Source organism: Pseudoliparis swirei, chromosome 16 (assembly GCF_029220125.1).
Source record: "Pseudoliparis swirei isolate HS2019 ecotype Mariana Trench chromosome 16, NWPU_hadal_v1, whole genome shotgun sequence".
NCBI classification, from domain to species: domain Eukaryota; kingdom Metazoa; phylum Chordata; class Actinopteri; order Perciformes; family Liparidae; genus Pseudoliparis; species Pseudoliparis swirei.
The window spans coordinates 15,265,288-15,285,917 of NC_079403.1; the positions used below are offsets into that span (position 1 = coordinate 15,265,288).

The 20,630-nt window shown below is 44.6% G+C and overlaps 3 protein-coding genes across 3 annotated transcripts; 2 read left to right on the forward strand and 1 right to left on the reverse strand.

The window, feature by feature from the left end:
* Positions 1 to 1,164: 1,164 nt before the first annotated feature.
* Positions 1,165 to 2,909, forward strand: si:ch211-196f5.2 (uncharacterized protein LOC556372 homolog; the record flags this gene model as incomplete). Its single annotated transcript, XM_056434711.1, has 4 exons — positions 1,165 to 1,604; positions 1,689 to 1,788; positions 1,880 to 2,009; positions 2,568 to 2,909. Coding segments are annotated over 4 exons (768 nt in total), but the record flags the coding sequence as incomplete, so codon positions are not given.
* Positions 2,910 to 3,180: 271 nt separating this feature from the next.
* ipo4 (importin 4) lies at positions 3,181 to 13,778 on the reverse strand. Its single transcript, XM_056434334.1, has 30 exons — positions 13,383 to 13,778; positions 13,007 to 13,093; positions 12,726 to 12,805; positions 12,600 to 12,641; positions 12,283 to 12,412; positions 11,852 to 12,031; positions 11,679 to 11,744; positions 11,467 to 11,568; positions 11,255 to 11,338; positions 10,743 to 10,898; positions 10,553 to 10,606; positions 10,258 to 10,367; positions 10,037 to 10,145; positions 9,352 to 9,481; positions 8,978 to 9,091; positions 8,706 to 8,819; positions 8,380 to 8,503; positions 7,767 to 7,878; positions 7,542 to 7,666; positions 7,373 to 7,450; positions 7,045 to 7,102; positions 6,591 to 6,696; positions 6,191 to 6,384; positions 5,995 to 6,042; positions 5,435 to 5,560; positions 5,103 to 5,329; positions 4,855 to 4,987; positions 4,629 to 4,733; positions 3,934 to 4,003; positions 3,181 to 3,670 (listed from the first exon to the last, which is right to left on the reverse strand). Exons 1-30 carry the CDS (start codon positions 13,446 to 13,448, stop codon positions 3,540 to 3,542), a joined length of 3,261 nt encoding a protein of 1,086 aa, XP_056290309.1. The 5' UTR covers positions 13,449 to 13,778; the 3' UTR covers positions 3,181 to 3,539.
* Positions 13,779 to 17,881: 4,103 nt separating this feature from the next.
* Positions 17,882 to 20,084, forward strand: nanog (nanog homeobox). Its single transcript, XM_056434713.1, is given in 6 exon segments — positions 17,882 to 18,281; positions 18,768 to 19,150; positions 19,241 to 19,378; positions 19,601 to 19,686; positions 19,807 to 19,929; positions 19,931 to 20,084. Coding segments are annotated over 6 exon segments (1,284 nt in total).
* The last annotated feature ends 546 nt before the right edge of the window (positions 20,085 to 20,630 follow it).

The following is a 20,630-nucleotide window of genomic DNA, read 5'->3' on the forward strand; positions in this document are numbered from 1 at the left end:
CAGGAAAATGTTCAGAAACGACTGAACTTAAAGTATCACATCAGCTCTGCTCCCAGCGGGCCGTATTGTGCCTCGCTGGCAGAATAAACTCCCGTCTGACGCCTCAGTAACTCCACGGTTGGCAGTGTTTGCCGGTTGAACCCACCGGGGCCCGTCAGGCTGAGCCCACATCCACTGGCACCGAGCCGAGGTCCGGGCTGAGGTCACAGAACAGAAGCCCTGCCCTTGCATCAACGCCGTAGGACGGTCGATGTTGATGCTACTTGTGATGCGTTCAGGTTATGGCGCCACACCGGGAAATATCCTTTACACTGCCGTGTCATGTTTTCATTAATGAAACAGGCCCAAAATAACTTTGTGTTATTGCCACTGAACATAAATCAAGTCATTAAAATATACTAAGTTCTCATCTTCAGAGATCCAACCGGTCAACACATCAGACTTTCGAGCAGCACAAGTAATGAAAACACACACTAATCATAACCGGCAGATGTTCCTCCTGCAGCCGCGACGTGAACTCGTGAGCGAACACGAGCAAAGCGGACATGAAGCAACAGAAGCTTTCATGAGCCTTCCAACCAGCTGAAGTTCTGGTGATGACCAACTTGAGCCCAACATGTGCTCCCAACCTGATGTTGACGGAGCCGACCTCCCTTTGGCTCGACACATTCCCGGACCTTTACATCATCTGTATCCCTCCGCAGTGCTGACGTAGGGGGGATTTATTGTGGCTGCCCATAGAATGTGACATGCTGAGTCCAGAGTGCTAGTTCAGTGGGAAAAGATCCCTGTTGCACTGCAGGACGGACAGACGGACGAGCACACACACACACACACACACACAGAACGGGGACACGGTGTGTGTACGGGCGGAGAGAATCCCCTCATAACCCGCTCTCCGCCGGTACCTCTCGGCACATTGATGCAAGACATACAAATATCAACTCCTCGCTCACAGCACATGCAGCTGTTATTTCTCCAGGAAGTGCTCCGAGTCACATTCCTCCTCCACTCAGTCAAAAACATGCTCCACTAACACCCTGACTTCACCCGGTCAGCCCGGTTATCCACAAAGACACCTGGCAGCACAATCACCAACACCCATCCATCACCGCCCCGACAGTCTAATAAAGCTCACGTCGGAGTGGCACATAACACACATTCACACCGGCTGCTTATATCAGAGCACGAGGCCGTCTCGTTAGACACTTCCCAGAGGCCTCGGTCAGCAGAAGAGGCAGAGCTCTGGAGCAGCCGGTATCTGCAGCAAGGCGGCGCACAGATCCGGCAGAGATAATAGAGGGCGGAGGGGGGGGGGGGGACGTCACTTTCTTCTTGTTTGAGGTTCCGATCAGAGTCAAGCTGGCAGCAGACGAGACAACGGGCCTGTCGGAGGAGGGGCAGGCCGACGCAGAGCAGGCCGGCGGAGGACCGGACGGCCCAGCAAGCAGGGAGTGCCCCGGGCCTCGGGGCAAGACGGTGCGTGTCGAGCTGGAGTGGAACATCCCCATGGTGGTGACCCTGCCCCTCCAGATGGAGCCCGACCCGGCGCACCAACCATTCCCCTTCCTGGACACGACACTGGCCGACCTGGGCATCCAAGAGTGAGTCTGCTCTCAGTGTGTGGGGGAGGGGGGCGATTTAAAGTTTAATAACGTGTGTGTGTGTGTGTGTGTGTGCGTGTCCAGGTCCGATGTGAAGGAGAGGGTGGTGTGGGTCGACACCAAGAAGACCCAGGTTAAGAACAAAGCAGGGAAGCTGAAGGAGAAAGAGATCACCATCCTCGAGGTACGTCTCGAAGAGGACAGATGTCAACTGGAGCAAACGGAAGGCCGCTCGAGGAAAGAGAAGACAACACACGCTTGTTTCCTTCTCGTAGGTGAGAGTGAAAGCCCAGAAGCCCGGAGACAAGCAGCTCCAGGAGATCCTGTACAGCACCGAGGCCCACACTGACCGCTCCTTCTGCCGCACAGGAATGAACATCCTGCCGTGGAAACACAGAGGATCAGGTCGGTCCGAAGTAGCTCAACTCAAACAATCCAATATTTAACTCCTGTGATCTTTCACTTAGGATGTTTAGATGTGTAATGCATCTTGTGTGGCCGTTTCTGGGGTCATTCTCTTGACCTTATAACAGAGGATATTATTTGTGTGTGCATGAACACACAGTAAAACTCTACTGAGCCACGGTGACGTCCCGGACCACCGGGGAGCCGTCAGTAGTTCACAGCAGGGTGCCAGCACCTCAGGGACTGACATGAGATCATCGTGAACATGACATCAGAGTCCAGATAAAGAGTCGGGAATGTGTGGACATCTGGTTGACTTGTCCCAACCGGTTTGTTATCTGTGATCTTTTTCTCTACGAGTGACAGAACAACTTTGTATAGAAGAGGCTGGTTGTGGTTACTATGCCAACAAGTGTAAACACGGGCAAACTGCAGATGAAGAGATACTAAAGATATCCCGTCAGTTGTGTTGGCTGTGCACATTTATACGGCCGTTACGGATGTGTGTGCGTCCCTCTGGCCATGAGCAGAGACATAAAGGCCGTCTGTGTCCGTCAGGGGGGACCGGACTGACCCCGGTGGAGATGACGATGGCCCTGGACGTGGAGAACAAGCAGCCCGACTTGACCGATGCCCAGGAACACCGGGAGATCTGAGGAGCAGGATCCGAAACACGGCGCCATGTGATGTCCGACACACACGTGTACAACGTGTCCACGCCAGAGCAAATTCTTTAAATCACAAGTTCTGCGTTTATTTAGAGAACCCAAAGTGTCGTCGGGTTTCGGCTTGACATTAACTGCACAACGAAACTTGCCAGCATTGTTCAATCTTGTACATCTCGTTCAATTGTGTTGCATTCGTAAAAATAAAAATAAACGCTTGCACTCGTCACATGTGCGTTGCCGGGTGCTGCTGAAGAGTTTGTAATCGGGCCGCCGAGCGGCAGCGCCGAGAGACGGACCGGGTGCTGCTGCTCAGCATTAACAGTGTGTCGAGGAGGTTTATTTTCCAGGCTATTTGGCTCAGGGTGTCCAGTTAGTCAGTGACCTCTGCCAGAGGTCACACAGCAACGAGCTGCAGTGCTGCCCCGTTAGGAGTAAGCAGCAGATAAATGTCAGAGTACGACAACAGGAGGAGAGCTTAAAGTCCAAAGAGTTACACCGGGAGATTTCAAAGAAAGAAAATTACATTTATCAGGGGTTCAAACTCATTGCTTCCCACTCAGATAGCAAAGCCAGAAGCGTGACTAAACAATAGCAGCAGTTAATATCAGCACTTTACAGGAACAACAAAGTACAATGGTAACACCGGATGGCAAACCGTAACTGTTTAGAACAATAAAACGTCAGAACAAGCGATAAATTAAAAGTGAATACTCAGATTGCAAAACTCTCAAATGTGATTAGAATAGTGGAAGCGCTGTATTTAGATCATTTTGGAGACGTCACAAACAACCGTCCCATTTTCCACCTACAGTTTACAAATGTATTGTTTTAGCTGGCTTTCAGAGTGGAAGGCTGTGCGCGGCTATGAGGCAGAGACGGCCGCACTTAATTTGGCCTGCTGCTCTCCAGGAAGTGAGGTCACAGCCGCTTGGAAGTCTGCAGAGTGGTGCCGGGAAAATTCTTTCATCAGCATGGCTAAAGTGTGCTGCACGTCTGTGGAGGAGAGACAGAATAATGAGTTTCGGAGATGACAGAAAGACATTGAAGATGGATTAATACAAAAATAATATTAAGACCAGAGTGCTTGATAAGACTTGTGCGTTGACTGGCTGGCGATGCGCAGTGGAGGACTAAAGAGTCCGTCCGATGTTTTTGCAAACATTACAAAGATTACAGTTCAGTTCAAGTCGGGGCCTCTTTGCAATCTGAGGAAACGAGCCACAGAAAAGTCGGCCAGATCCCAAAGAATTGGTCACCTTCATTAATGTCCTTTGTGCAAAGGACATGACTGGACGCAGCAACTATGGGCTTCATTAGGGTCACAATCTGAGAAGGGAAAGAAAAATAAAAGGAAATATTGCAATCATCTTCATTAGTATGCCGAACACCGTTTCCAAAGAAAGAAATCTCAAGTTTCAGAATTCTCCTCACAGCATTTTATGACCGATTGATCTTAATGAAATGTTTGCTTCCAATTGTCGTCACTGTTTTAGGATTGTGTGATCTGGAGAGTGTGCTATATGCCTGTATATTGTAATGCAGTAATACTCAATAAAACATGGAATAAAAAGTGATTGGCGTGATCGTGGTCCATATAAAGCTTTTGTTGGAGTCATTCTTGACATCTGAAAAGCTGCTCCAGCACCAGTCATGTAGAATTTAAATCTCATCACCATGATATTTAGAGTTGGAGCCTTGAAAGACAAGTTGCAGTCTGCATGTCCCCGTGGTGCTTGCACAGTTGCAGAATATCACCATAAATAAACCTGATTATCCCAGTCGCATAAAATGTCCGATAGTGTTTTTAGAGAGGCGACAATCACATTTTCCTGGACCACATATACAGATAGTTTTATGGAGGTATAATGCTAGTGTGTTGTAATTCGGCTGGACGTCAGACACAAATACATCTTCGACACGGGGGTGCTACCAGGTGTGGGTTGTGTCGTACCAGAGCAGGGCTGTGTGTGTAGAGCAGAGCCAGGCAGCTGTACACCGTCTTGTTCTCCTCAAAGTCCTCTTTGAGGGGAAGGCGAGCCACGAGAGCGGGCACCACCTGTCGGACACCACGGCACGCGCCATTCGCCGTTTGTTATGAATGTGTGTCGTCAGCAAAGATCACACGTGGCGGCTAAAATATTATCTTGTCTCGGGAGGCGTGCAAGCTGTAAATATACCTGCTCGAGAGGGACAGCGTCCACATTGGTCATGATCATCCTGCACAGGGCAGCACACAGGTTGTCGATCACCCTGAGGTCAGACTCTTTGGTCAGCATGTTGGAAAACACAGACAGCATCATCGGATAGTCTCTGGAACACGCTTCACTAAGGAACAGCTGCATGGGGTTTCTGTATTTAGTTATGAATGCAGGTATAAACAACACACAACCTCACTCACAGAAACACACACTTGTAAGAAGGATACGATATCCCATTGGGTCCAGTTGCCTGGGCCAGACATCCCAGTCCGAACACGCCGTTGTTGCGAACCTCGGGATCACTGTCCCTCACTCCCGCTACCAGCACAGGAAGCAAACGATTGGACAGTTTGTTCGCCACCACTTGACCTCCGGACACGCTCACAAGCGCCTGCAGGATTTCTCCGATCGTACCCACAGAGAAGGACCGCTCGGCCACCGAGCACGTGGATTTCTTTTGAGGGAGAATGAAAATGTTTTAGTGCGATACACCAAAAGATGAAATAAATAAAAACACCTTCTTCTGAACTCCAGTACTCGTCATTAGGTCCAAACTCACAGCTTTGCTCATGAGCAGAGGCAGCAGGTCGTTGAGGAAAGGGGCGAAGCTGCCTGCAGGCACAGAGGAAGCCACGATGGGAATTCCTTCCCCGGCATACTCCAGGAGCATGGCATCATACTCCGCCTGGTCAGAAAGCACATCAACAACAACACTGAGGAAATGGACAGGGATGCAAGCGGTACATAGGCTTTGGGAAAGAATGGGTTAAAAAGAAATATATATATAAAAAAAGAAATATATATATATCTATATAAATAAATATAAATATGTATATAAATACTGTATAAGATTCTATCTCAATTTATTCTATTTTCAGTATCTCAAAACATTGAATTATTCAAAGTGGATGGTTTTATTTATGATCGCAGGAGAAGTCGTTACCCTTGCATTAATAGCGCTATATTATATATTAACTCATCCTCATCAGTATATACAAAGAATTTGGATTTACGAATATGAGCTAATGTGGTGACACTAAAGAGTAGGCCACCAATATGTGTAGATGGACTTTTATTTCCATAATTGTGACTTTGACAGACAGCAAGAGGCCAGCCAACCTGTTGGTCATCATCATCAGCTTCATCACCACTGTCCTGACAAACAGTCTAAACAAGAGAAAACAGAGGAAAACAATTATGGAAGATTACTAGCACAACATCAAGGACATATCAATAAAGAGAAATTATTCTGAGTGGACTAAGCTTTGTCAAATAAAGCCATCTTCCCTTCCTCATCAGTGTCCTTTCCTCTTACCTTTTTCTTAAGCACATCACGTATGGCGTGGCTGACAGCTTTAAGGTGTTCGGGGTTTTTGAAGGCCTCCTCCTTGCAGGACTTGATGACATTATTCATGGTGTCCAGGACGCCCATCACAACTTGGCGCTCGGTCTCTGTTCGCACTGCTTCCACAAAGCAAGGAAGCACCACATCCAGCAACTTCAGGAGGACTGAGGGAGGAACACAGGATGGAGACATGAGGGATTGAGTTACATTTAGCTTTAGCAACTGCATTCACACTTGTTCAACAGTTTGGAAAAAACTAAGTTAGCTGGCCTCTATGCACTCTTGTATAATCTCACGGTATATTGGACACCGAGGGAACAATTGGATTTTCTCCCTTGGTGTTATTTTTGTTAATAATCACTGCTTTTACCCAGATGGTTCTCCTCCGTGGGAATACTCTCCCACACTCGATGCTGAGCTCGACAAAACTGGCCCATGGCGCCAAATGCTGCCCTGCGGACGTCTTCATGGGGAAACTAGAGAGGGAAGGAAGTAACACACAGAATGAGAGAACGATGAGTTGAGCGCCTGCCATTCAGAAGTGTTGTTAAACAAGACAACGATTCTAGAATGACAAGTGGAACTAATCTAAAGTAGATCCTCACAGATAATCAATTTCAAGTTACATTTTAAAGCACACGCAAGATAACTATTTCAGACACGTGAAGAGTTCAAGACTCATCAATCTACCGACAGACACTTTTATTCAGAGACAGACACAAACCCGCATAACCACAATATATGCAATCCACAAACCCCAGAGTGCCCTTCACAGCACATCAGACAGAAGGAGGATTGGGTCGGCCCGCCGGCCAGATACTTACATCTCTCATCTCGTAAACCTGCTGGAAGCTGGACTCCAGGAAGCACTGGAAGGCAGCACTGTCAGGGGAAACGACAGCAACACAAAATAAAATGCACACGCCTATGCGCACATGAATTGTCTGACAAAGGTAGTCCAACAAGCTTTATGAGCGCATACCGTACAACGTATACAATTAGATAGAAACCAAGTGAAAAGTGAGTCTCTAACACTACCTCCCAAATCATTACTCAGTTACAAAAGTAAACATTTGAGAATAGTTGGACGAAGAGAAATTAAAGGTTCATATAAATGCGGAGACTGGATCCCCTGTAGATGATCCAAGTTACCCAGTGCTGTAGGCAATCTGTCCCAAAGCATCACAGGCATTTTCCTTCTCATCGATGAAGGAGTTTTCCACAGTGAACCTTCAGAAGGACAGATATGATATCAGATGAAGCGGGATCAGTCTTTTGCTCATGTGTAGTAAATAAACATGCATGCGTGTGAGACCGCTACCCTGCAACATCATGGACATCGACCTCAGGCTCATCTTCCAGAAAATGATCCGCATCTTTCACTTCTTCGTCGTCGTCGTCGTCATCATCCAGCAGGACAAAGGTCTTGTCCTCCTCACCGTGTGCCTGCAGAGAGGACGAAGGAGGATGAACCGTGGAATGCGGTGGGATTATTCATATTATGAACAGCCTGTAGGCTTCAGAGGGTCGTGCGTGTGCTTCATACCGTAATGCCCTCGGTGGACTTGAGAGCCAGCAGCATGATTGTTGTGATGGCCGTGAGGTGAGGAGTCAGGCAGTCTGGGCTGACTGTGGCTACAGCAGAGAATAGACTGTACCTGACGGTGGGGAAACGCACAGAAAGGTGAAGTTAAGGTTTCAGGATGTATGCTATTACTCAACAACACAACTGCTGTCAAATAATAACAATTATGTGTATCGTCCAGCCTGTACAGAAATATACTTCTGGATTATTATTATTTCTTTTCTTCCTTCCGCAACACAATTTGCAATGAGCCTTATCTATGAATTGTGACAAGAGACAATTTGATTTTATAAATGTCACTTCATCATGTAACATTGATCTTGGCTTATATAACATGAGGATGCAAATAATGACGGGCAAAATACTGCCACATAATGCATCCACAGAAATAAGTGTTTGACAAAAGACTGGCAGGAATATTGCAAATGTCTTTGGCTAGCTGAATAGCAGGTTCTGCCAACCCACCTGTGGACCAGAACTGGTCTTTAAGTATCACTACTTTAAACTAACATACTGTTAGTGTACATCGAGTTGAGAAATGTACTCTAAAATATTCACACAGACAGTTACATACGTGCAGCGTCTCAATTCAGGGTCATCAATGGTATCAGTGAGGTTGAGGCCCAGCTGAACACACTCTGCAGCAAGAGGACGGAAGACATCGTTGCCGATGGTCCGGGCCAGCACAGAGAGAGTATCTAAAAGCAACAGCATGAGATGATCAACAGTCATTCATCCATGCCGTTTAGTTCTGTATTCAGTGAGATGCACATTGTGTTGCCATAACAGAGAAAATAAAAAAACGACATTATCACAAGTTGTTTGTATAACACGCTGCCACCAGGGATGAGTCAGAAAGAAATGTTCCTTTTCATTTCCAAACCCTTGGGCTTCACCTACCCAAGGACTGCGCTTGCAGAGACCTCATTTCCTCTGTGGTGGCAGTCAGGAAGCTCTTCAGGCTTTCAATAACTGGAGTGAAGTAGGGAACCAACAGCTCCTTGGCAGCATTGGCTGAGAAGATAGGGATTCACAAGGAGGCTTCGGTCACTGCACCTTGACCCAAGCAGCAACATTTCATCTCAGCAAGAAATGACCTATTGTATTGTTTGGCTTAAGAAAGTTTAAGGCTTAATCTTTAGGTCGCATATCCATCTTTGACAGATTCTTACCTATAGCCCCTATGGAAGACACGGCAAGCTCTTTTATCTTTAGGCTTTCAGCGTTGTTAAGCGCAGACAACATGGTGTCCATCAGAGTAGGCAGGTAGGGCTCAATACCGTCTCCTGTTAAGCAAAAAAGCATGAAGGTCCGGTTTTGTTGGTTAAATCACTGAAATCTTAATAAAGTCAAATGTATGATGGTACTTTTAAATACCAAATCAACTAAGTAACTCAAGTTAAAGCACAAGTTTAGACAATTTGATCTAGTTGAATAAAGATGTCAGGAAAGTTAATGTCTGTGGTATTTTCATATTTCCTCTGGCAGGGGCCGCGGTGTGTATTCACTCCCGTGTCCGTCATTGCATGAACCGTCTTCAGCTTACCAAGGTTCTCCATGAAGTTCTCGAGGGCATAAAAGGCCTTAGTGACATGGCCGACCTTAGCCTGGTTCAAGGAGGAAAGGTAGCCCAGCAGCAAAGGCATCAACTCTTCACAGTACTTGCTCACTTCAGGCTGAAATAATAAGTGGAAAACACATGAATAAAAGACAACAAAAAAAGACAAATTCTGTTCATAATAAGACCATCATAACAACAATTATTGTATTGAGTAAAACTGTAGTGTTTTCAGGAACACTTACATTTTTAAAACTACACCATGTCAGCAGTACTCTATTCCAAAGTGAGTAAATGCCAAAAGATGCAATATTGTAACGCAATTTGTATCCACTCCTCCAGTCACAAGTCTCAACTGTGTACATTCAATTGTTACATAATATCTGAATATTTACAAATATTAACGTTATCCATGTTTTAAAAACACTTTAGATAAAAAAGTATAATCTATAAAAATATTCAATCAGTCAGAATTATTATGTGCTAGACACACGAAGAACACATAGACAGACAATCAAAACAACCACAACCAAAAACAATCAGTCAACATATAAGATGAAATCAATCAAATAGATCTGTTCATGAGGGTCTGTTGGGGACCCGAGCTCTGGTCTGAAGCCTCAAGTGTAGACCAAATGTGTGTATTAGTGTACATGATGCTGTGTTGACTCACCTGTAAATGTTCGGAGAACTGTCCCAGGGCAAACAGGCTGGCACTGCGCACCACCTGATTAGTGTCAGAAAGACTCTGGCACACCGTCTGCAGCATTGACGACAGCATCCTAACAGATACAGACAACAGCGTGAATATACTCAAATCAGACTTCCCGTAACAAAGAATATGGGTGAAAAATGATATGGATAGGGAACTTGTCAGATGACACCAGGACATACTTGGTGCGTATGTGGTCAGCACATCCTTCAGCTAGCACAGCAAGACACATGAGACCCCCTTTCTTCTCATAGGGGTTTTCACTGGTAAGGGCGGCCTGGATGAAGGGCATCTTAAAATACAACATAATACATCAAGAACAAGAAGCGGTGACTTGAGTCATTGAGTAAAGGTTATTTAAATGCACAATGCAGTATTAACAATGCATCAAGACCCAAACAACAAATATGCAGAAATAAACAGTCACCTTAACGTTTAATATCTGTTATTGTTTACATTGACCTCCAGATAACTTACCAGTTGTTCAAACAGCTTTTCTGGGGGCATATGGAGTGCCATAGTGTCGATAATCTGGAAGGACAACAAAAAAACTATTAGTCAAGATTCATCTTCTTCCCCGACTCCACAGTAAATCTATTAAAGCTGTTGCCATGTACATTTTCTTAAACAGAAGGGCACATTGCATATCAATACAACTGTTCCCAACCTGAGCAGCACAGCGTTTGGGGTTGTCATTGTCTGTGTCATCTTCACTGTCATCCTCCTCATCCTCCGGGTCATGCTCCCCAGGTGGGGGAGCTGCACACAGCACGGGGAAAATGGCCAGCAGGATGGGGGACAGCAGCTTCTGCTTCAGCACCATCTACCAAATAGTGAATATTATGAGAACTTGTTGTATTCATTCAACACAATGGAACTGAGACAAACACTTGTTTGTGATGAGCTAGTTGACACGGCATGTCATTATAAATCCTCTGATCAGTCTTTTGTTCGCATTAAACTATCTGCACAAAGGAAACATAACTGTTTGTAACAATCCATGACAAATCTAAACAAGACTGACTGAGGGACATCTGTCTACCATCTCCTCTGAAGAGCAATGCATCGAGGTACTCCGTGACGACAGATACTGGTCGCCCTGTTCGTGATCTTTGTTAGTTTTTACAAGTTGACGGACATTTCAAAGTCATTTTTAAAATAGCTGATGAGGGACTTTACCTTGCTCTTCATCTTGATGAGTAAGGCAATACAAGACAGTGCTTTCACTCGCAGAGAGTTGGTCAGTGTGGCGGCACTGCCCACCTGACAAACATCAATATTGAAAATATTATTATTATTCTCAGCACTCAGATAACAAACATTATTTGTCAAAATGTGAAAATTAAAAAGAAGAGCAGAACAGTAGAAAAGGAGAATTCAGACATTCCCACCTCCAAGCAGAAGCCGACAATTTCTGCAACATGAGGGACAATGATGGACACTTCACTCTCCATGAGCTCATTCAACACCTCCATGGCCTTGCTTGCTTGGTTCTGTGCAGACAAACCCAATAATTTCACAAGTGTATTTAAGAGTTTGGATAAATCTCACCTAACTGACAACAGCAACACTTGTTAAATGACTTTAACATATTACAAGTTACCTGATCTGCCTTGATGAGGTGTCGCAGAGCAACAATCAGACTCGGGATGAGAGATCGCATCTGGTTCTGTAGGGCAGCAAAATGTCACTTAGTCATTAAAAAGTGTACAAATATATCCCATCTGTAATGTTTCAATTGTCGACACCAAATGTCAAACTTCAACAATGCCTCACAATTTCTTTTGTGCCAGTGTATGCAGTCATGGCTGTGAGGGTGAGGATGCAGTAGTACAAGGCCGTTGGGTTGTTGAGGTCCTGCAGCACAGTATGAAACAGCTGGAGCAGCTGGATGTAGTGAGGCTGGAAAGGCTCAGGATTAGACTCCAGCACCTTATCCAGCAGCAGGAGGCCAACCTGTTCGGAAAGAAGACCATTCAAAGGATGTTATTGACAAAGATCATGTTATACAATACAACCACAGACTTTGTTATTAGACCGTTTTATTTAATCATAAAATATAAAAAAATAGGGGGAAAAACACTTTAGAAATTAGACTAGAGATGTTCAGCCATCATTTGAAAATCCAACTGACAAAATACAGTTAACCGTTATAAGTATACAATTAGCCTTTCTCTAAATGCCTTGCTTTTCTGTGAGTCCTGTACCTGTCGGTCATGAGGGTTGCTGCTCTTGGTGGATTCATTGAGTAACTGCAGCAGGGCAGGCCAGCGGTCGGGTGTCTCATGTTTAACCATCACAGCGCACAGTTGGGAGAGCGAGTGCTGCACTGTGTGCCTGCAAAATACAGATAGATATACAAATGCATAGAGGCCAGGCTCATTAATACATTACATTTCACATGTGTATGGCCATATGTTGCCACCTGACATCACATTGTATGCGTGTCAGTGCCATTTACAAGTCATGAAACTGGGTCATTTAAGACACTGCATGTTATTATTGTATTAACTAATTGGCTTACTCTGTTTCCTGCATGAAGACCTGCAACACCCCTGCCTTTAGGCTGCATGAATAAGGCAAACAATCACAATTACAACAATTATTAGGATAGTGCTAAAAAATTGTGTATGAAAAGAAATGAGCGAACCTCTCTCTATCTTCAGGGCTAATCTTCTTCCAGTGTTTCTTCACTCTCAACCTCAACATCACTGAGGCCGACTGGCGAATCTAAGAGGAAGAATCAGGAAACGACTTGGTAATATTTTGTAGTTTATATAGATGAAAGCACACAGGGACAAGAGCTGACACCCAACATGCTTATTACACACACTTATCCCATAGGATAAAACAACAATTATCTCACTGCTCTCCCTTTCTCTCTCATCCTCCCCTCTATCCCCCACACACACACACACACACACACAATACCTGAGGGTTTTGGGAGCCACTCATGACAGCACACAGGGCTGGTATAATGGCCGGGTCTTTGAAAGCCTGTTTCAGCCGGACGGTGGCCTAAAAGACAAAAGAGTTCTGACATATGACAGCATGCAGCCGAATGACTAAAGAACCGAGCTTTCGTGATAGACAAAGTCCGATACCGTGAGAAGACAGTGGTTATGAACTTCTCGACTAGCGGTAACTATTTGACAGTCGATGTTAGCCAACGGACGTTTGACTGGGTTAGCCCGCATAGTTTGGAAACAGTTGTCAAACGTGTCTTCCGTCTCACAAACTAACTCTAGCCTAACCAATAACTTCGCAATGCTAACTCGCACAAAGTTATCTGCGACGCTCATGTTACCTGCTGAATGACGGCGGTGTCCGGCTGAATCAGCTGTGACAGAATGTTCTCAAGTTCCTCGGCCATCTCGACAGCCCGGAGCGATCACCTTCAGCGGACCGGTTGCGGCCGTTAGCCGTTGAGTTAACGTTAACGTTTCTAACGTCAATCAAACGAGTTGTCCTTTCGCGGTTCCCAACAGTGTCCCGGCGGAGCTTATGGCTGACAACTGTGTAAACAGAGCCTCCGTGGGCCGGTCGAGTCAGGAGCTAATCGCGTTTGCCGTGAAAAGTCGGAGAAGTAGGTCTGAAGTTATGAAGCCAGGTGGCGAGCGATGACAGATCCGCTCCCCAAGCTGCTCGGGCTGGTCCGTAAAGGGTCTCAACGGCCAGCACGCGCCAGGAGCTCCATGTGAGTCGAGTTAAAGGCACCCGCAGCAATCAGCGTGCATACAGTCTGAGGGGAGAAGTGACAGCGCCCTCACCTGGAGAGGAGGGCATGGTGCACTTCTAAATCACTGCCAATGATGGAGGGAAGTCATTTAGTATATTTATGGAACTTGTGGAAACGTTGAGACACTTGTAGAGCACTTTAGTTTTTTATTTGTTTTACTGCTATATATATATATATATATATTACTGCTATACTTCTATGTATATTTCTATTCCACTAACTTTACATTTATGAGGGAAATATAGAGCTATATTTTCACATAGCAGATGTTACATACAAAAAATATATTGAGTTGAAAGTTTATTCAGTACCGTTACACTTAGCTAGATAAAATTAATACCACTCTGGTCCTGCAATAATTCCTGCCTTCGTGAATGTTTATAATGTTCAGTTTGGTAATTTTGGAGGATAATTTCTGGTGCAGTGATGCTATGATTAAGATGTCCACCAGAAAGCATGGAACAGTTTAGTTTTTATATGTAAAATACTCAATACAGGCCGCTATATACTCAAAATTCTACTAATACTACTCAAAATAAGACTACTAAAAAACATATATGATTGGATTATGAAACTATCCTAAACTATGGAAGTTAGTTACATGTGTCTTTATTTGACCAGCTATCACATTCAATAAATATATATATATATATATATATATATCCAGGAACAATTAGTCTATAACACTTGTACTTACATCATTTTTTAGTGGAGGGCATTTAGTATTATCACTTTTACATATATGGTAAAAACCTGAATAGTAATTCTTCCACCACTAAACTATCAAAACAAATCAATGACTGATTAAACTCCTGAGAACGATTGCATGACAAGTGCCTTGTGGTCTCAGTTAGGTGCTCACATAGATCATTTGCACATTTTTCAGACAACAAAAGAGATACTTGTGGTCTTGCCCTTCACGCTCAAAACACCCATTGCTGGGAAAAAAGGTCAGCAACTAATCTGCTCTATACAAGAAAGGAACAATGCGGGAGTAATCAGGTAACTTGAGGACAGAAAGAAGTCAAATCCAGCTCCAGTTTGGTAGATATAACGGCAGTTTGCAATTACAGTTACATTGTGTATGTAGTAGCAAAACAAAATATATGCAGGCAAACCATAATTGAGTAAAATCATTCTCTCCAAATGTGTGCATTTACTCCAGTGTACCGTTTTCACACGAGCACCCCCTCACTAATACACATGCAAAATACAGTCCAGTCATCAAAGGCCAAATCTGCTCCACATACCAATGCTAATGCTCTGCGCACCCGTTCACCCACCCCTATACACACCTACACCAGCAACCCCCCTCCTGTATGTCTTAGCTGGACAAACACACCCTGTCCAGGCAGAGATCAGTAGAAATGCAAATATGCCATTAGGCTCACTGTTCTCACATCAATTCATCCCTAACAGAGTCATTACCACGTCAATACAGCCAGGGAGGGGGAACACAAACAACAACCTGGACGAGAACACACGTCTAACTTACATCATCTTTGTGAAAAGGATAGCAAATGGGGGTGAAAGTAGTTCATGTGGAGGCAGGGGAGGTGTTGGGATTTGAAGCTAAGGCGACATCTTATGTTCAGTGCATAATTGAAAGAGTTAAATATATCTTTTAAATCATGAGTCTAAATAAATACATTACACCTCAAATGACAGCACTTTAAAACTACATATGATGTTGAACAAGGCCACAGGTTATACCTAAATATCTTGGAGTACTTTTTGATTCCAAATTATCCCAAAACTACATGTCAACAGAGGCAGCTAAGACATGCTTTCTATGGTTGTATCCCATATCACTTACTGCTTAACAACCTGGTCACAGACGAGCACCACTACTCTGAAACCACTCCAGTCATACATACACTCCAAATCCTAGATAAAAGTATGTTCTCTCCCATTATTGCCTTGTACTTAAAAAAATATAACTTGTTTATTTGGGAGAACATGATTAGATATGTCTGTCTCATGTACAAGACTACACATGGCTTGCCACCGCTCAAACAGTTTGTTATTACACAAGCTTCTGGATATCAGCTCACAAGAGATGCAGCAAGTCAGTCTGCTTTCAGTCAGTCTGCATCTCCTGTACGAGCTGCACTCGACTGAAACTCCATTCCAGGGTCCATTAAAGATCTACAAACCTACAGTTCATTTAAAGCTCAATTAAACAAATAGTTCATTAGTACCCAGCTCTGTCAGCACTAGAACGTGACGGCTCCTTACCGTCCTCATTCTGACCATGTTGAACTTTCCCTCTGTCTGTCTGTTGTCGACTGTTTGTCTGTTGTCAGCTGTCTGTCTTTTATTGTTGTTTCGGTGTGTGTGCCTTTATTCATGTATTTCACATGCTCTGCATGCTTTTATGTTCTGTGACTGGATGTTTTTAAGTGTCTAACAATGCAGCATTCTCTTCTCTTCAGTCCATTTTATTTTAACGTAGTTATTCCTCATTGTATTAGCTTTATGTGTGTTGAATTGGTGAGCCTCTGTGTTGTATGTCCTATTAGTACTTGACAATGTCTAAGAGTCTCCTGAATGATGATACTACATGTATATTAACATTCTCCCTCTATTCATTGTTTGTGCACCCATTGTAAAGCGTCAATATTGTATCACCTTGTATATTTAATCTTATTTCTGTTTTTAGGTTTGTTTTGTAACATCTGCCTCTTTCGACCACAAATGAAAAATAGCCTCTTAACTAACTCTGCTGCAATTAAAGAAATGTTTTTATTAATGTGCACTGTCCATTATCAAATATACCAAAGTAGAACATTGTATCAAGCGGCTCCACTGCTGTAGATTTCTATTTGCATTTCTCAATCATGCTGACTAAGTTAATTAGTAGTTCTTAAACTATTTATGTTTCAGACCAAAATACTATATGTAGTCTAATGCTCATGAAAACATTAGTAATCATGCCATTTGGGAAGTAAGATCATGTTCATGGTTTAAAAAGCACTGAATCTTATGTGCTTACAAGGCATCTTGGAAAGGTTAGGGTTAGGTACGACAGTAACCTGCTTGGTACACAACCTTATAGATCTCTGGCTGCACAATATTTTCATCCAGACAGGGAAGCATGTGTTTATACAAATGCTGAAGATGCCATCAAAATATCAGATTTTCCTCAACTGCATAGTGAGATGCAACACAGCCCTCCTTCCTTATTGGGGATAACAAAGGGATGTCAAAGATGCCTCTGATAACTGAAGGTGTGCTCCTGAAACAAACACAAATGACAAAAAACCACCACTAGTAACTATCTGAGGTTCAAAAGCATTGTGAAGAAACATGTCCCAAATAGAATTGCGCCTCACAACTGAGAAGTAACTGTGAGTAATTTGATTAAACAAAAATCACAAATAAGAATGTATGAATATAGCTGGAACAATGAAAGTCTTACACAAGTAATAATATTAAGCATGCTTATATTGTGCATATTTTTTATACCAGATTTAAAGAATAACCAAGAAACACACAATGTAAAAAGTCAGTCCAATCCACAAAACCTCCCGTGTAACACTGTGTGGTATTCACATGGACTGATCAGTGTTATTGGGACAATACTCACCAAACGGTTAAGTCATTCTAGATATTCAGTGTATTTCTAAAATCAGAACACTTTTCGATCACAATGTCGGTGGCGATCGAGGGCCGTGCTAAAGGAAGTGGGCTACTTCAGAAAGCATAGCGATAGCCTAGCTGGCCAATAAAATGTCATTAGTTCGGTCCATGTAAGGTAAATTAAAGAGATTGGCTCATGCGTTCAAAACACCCCGCCCGGCCACGCCTCGCCTCGCCCCGACCGGCCACGCCCGGCCCGCACGCCTCCATATAAACAGCCTCCGGAACGCGCGCAATTTGTAAAAGCTAGTTGGCGGCGCGTTGGAACTGGGCGGCCCGAGCGCACAGCTCCCGCTTCAGATCTACGGGACTATGTTTTAAGCTCTTTTTTTTAGCTCCTATGTTTGAGATGTTCTTGTAATTTGTTGTGCGTGTGGAGTTTTTCCACAGATTTGTTTAACGCGACGGACCACTTTAAGAGAGAAATGGCAGACTGGAAGGCGCAGGTAACCTACAACTACAACCCCTCGTACCATACCTACGCGTACGGCCTCGTGTATCAACCCGCACCCGAGCAAAACCACGGAAACCCGACCGGCTGGGCCGAAGCCACGGATTTGAGCAACTACAACGGCGGAGTAACGCAAGCCTACTACGCCACCACCGCCAGGGCCCGGGAAGAACCGCAGCTTCACATCCCGGAGCAGCACGCAGTGAACGGCCACGGCCACTACCAGGGCTCCGGGGTCGTCTACCTCGGCGAAACGCAGACTGGTCGTGTGCTCCTAACCGGATCTCACCTGACCGCGTACGACCCGCGGACAAATGAGATCAGGCAGGCCGAAGGGGAATCCACCAGCGACTCGGAGGTACACACCTCGCCAAGTAAGTACTTTAGCTGAAGCCTAGCGCTGAGCGAGCTTTTTACAAAGACACTGTGTGTGAACAGTAACGTCGCTATGTGTAGTTCTGAGTGGCTGCTCACGTCACTCCATTGGCTGGCGAAAGGAAAGATTTCTTGCGCCAGAATTGACCATGAAGTCCAGCCCAGCTCCATCTTGATTTCAAAAGGGAAAACATCCCGCCACCGAACACACTGAGCGCCGCTGGACGAGCCAAGTGGCGACATCTCGCGATAGAATGCGAGAATTAAACTAATAATGAACAATTGGGTATTTTTGGTTTGTTTTACTATAAGATTTTCTCTCGTACAGTAATCTTGCATACTGTAATTAATTGTGCCGTTATTTGTTTTTATAATCTCTTTTATATTCCAATAAAGTATATTTAACTAATACGATGCTTTGGTCAAATGCTCATATCCACGTGACCCTGGGACTCACCATGGCCACAATTTCCCCTCTTGCATAGATTCGTGGAGTTCTGGCAGCAGCAGAGAAGGCAGTCTCCCCCAGACGGACCCTGTCATTTGGGTGAAGAAAGACCTCTGCGATGAGGCAAGCATCAGAAGCCCGGATGCCAGCGGGGACGTCGCTGTGACTCTCGCAGAGGAGCCAGGGACCTTTTCCATCACTGGGGACGAGGGAACCAACAACGCTACCTCGCTACAACTATCCTTAACTGCCCAAAATAAGCCATGCACTGCTGCTGTAATTAACCCCAAGGGAAAGGTGCGAGCAGCCTTCTCCGAGAGTCAGATGAATGCTCTTATCCAGAGATTCGGTGTTCAGAGGTACCTCACCCCGGCTGAAATGAAGAACCTAGCAGAACTGACGGGGCTGACCTACAAACAGGTGAGGGATTTATGGTTGTTGTTTTTAGATCACAACCACAGCAAGCATGTACACCTTATCATCTGAGATCTTCCACCCCTTTTTTTGTAGGTTAAGACGTGGTTCCAGAACCGAAGGATGAAGCTAAGGAGGCACCAGAAGGACACTGGCTGGGTATCTGAGCGCTACAATAAATGCAGCCCGATGCGTACAAACATGTACGCCAACGTTGCCGCACACATGCCACCTGTAAGTAGCTTTTTTGCTTAAAAAAGTTAAAAGTGACTGTTGTCCTGCTCAGGTTTCCTGCTCACTGATGGCAAAGAAACAGCCGCTTGGACATAGAACAAAGTCGTCCATAATGGAGGCCTAACCATAGTCGGTTATGGCCTTAAAGGCGAGACGAAACACAACAAAATGGGATTTTTTAAAATGGGATTCAATACTAATTTGAGCCACCATTTATTTCAGTATCAGGGAGAAGTCCGGCCTCAGCTCAAGGAGCATTACAACCAGCACACGATAAAGACGACTCCCCAGAACATGGCGTTCTACCTGGCTGCGATGGGCTCTGCTGTCATGGGATCTGCTGTGATGGGCTCTGCTGTCATGGGATCTGCTGCGATGGGCTCTGCTGTCATGGGATCTGCTGCGATGGGCTCTGCTGTCATGGGATCTGCTGCGATGGGATCTGCTGCTGGATCCGCTGGCTACCCCTCCTGGTCCCCCAGCTCATCCCAAGCGGCAATGCCTCCCAGGTCCCAGGTGGCTGGCTGGTCCGTGCCCCCTGGTGTCGGCCACTGAATACAATTCCAATGTATTCCACTCAGCCAGTGCCACCTCAGTAAATAACACGGGACCAGACACAAGCTTCGACGGCAAAGAAGGGGAGCCTGTCGTCAACCACGGGCCCGTGAACATGTCTGGTTCACAATGGCGTATGGGGATTTGCTAACCTTATCAAATTTGCTAACCTTATCAAATTTACTAACGTTTACTCTGCAGTCATGTTTGTTAATCAAGTTTCCTGACTGTACTTTTTAATTGAGGCAATTTTTTGCATTGGCTGGGTGTATATAGGCCTTGTTCATACTCCTGTTTAAAAGTAGTTTCCCCCCTTTTTTTTTGGAGCTATATTTTTATATCCAACTATTTAATGCATGTTCATGTATTCTTTGCGCTTGGTGATACAAGTTGGGTCCAAGTTGGATGCACTCCAATGCAGTTGGTTAGATTTTATGGGACCCTTTTTAAAGCAAAGTACCAGATGTGATGTGCACACATCTCATTTTTCTAATACAAGTTTTTGTGACAACTCGTGTTGTGATTTTTTTTAATTACATTTTTACTATTTTTAATTCTTTAATAACGTGCTGACGGCATTACATTTTACTATTTTTAATGAACGTGCTTGTGATTAAACTGATTTTGGCTAGATGTTTTATATGGCCAAATTTGCAAGAATGCACCCAAAAGATGGACTAAGTGAAACATTCAGTGC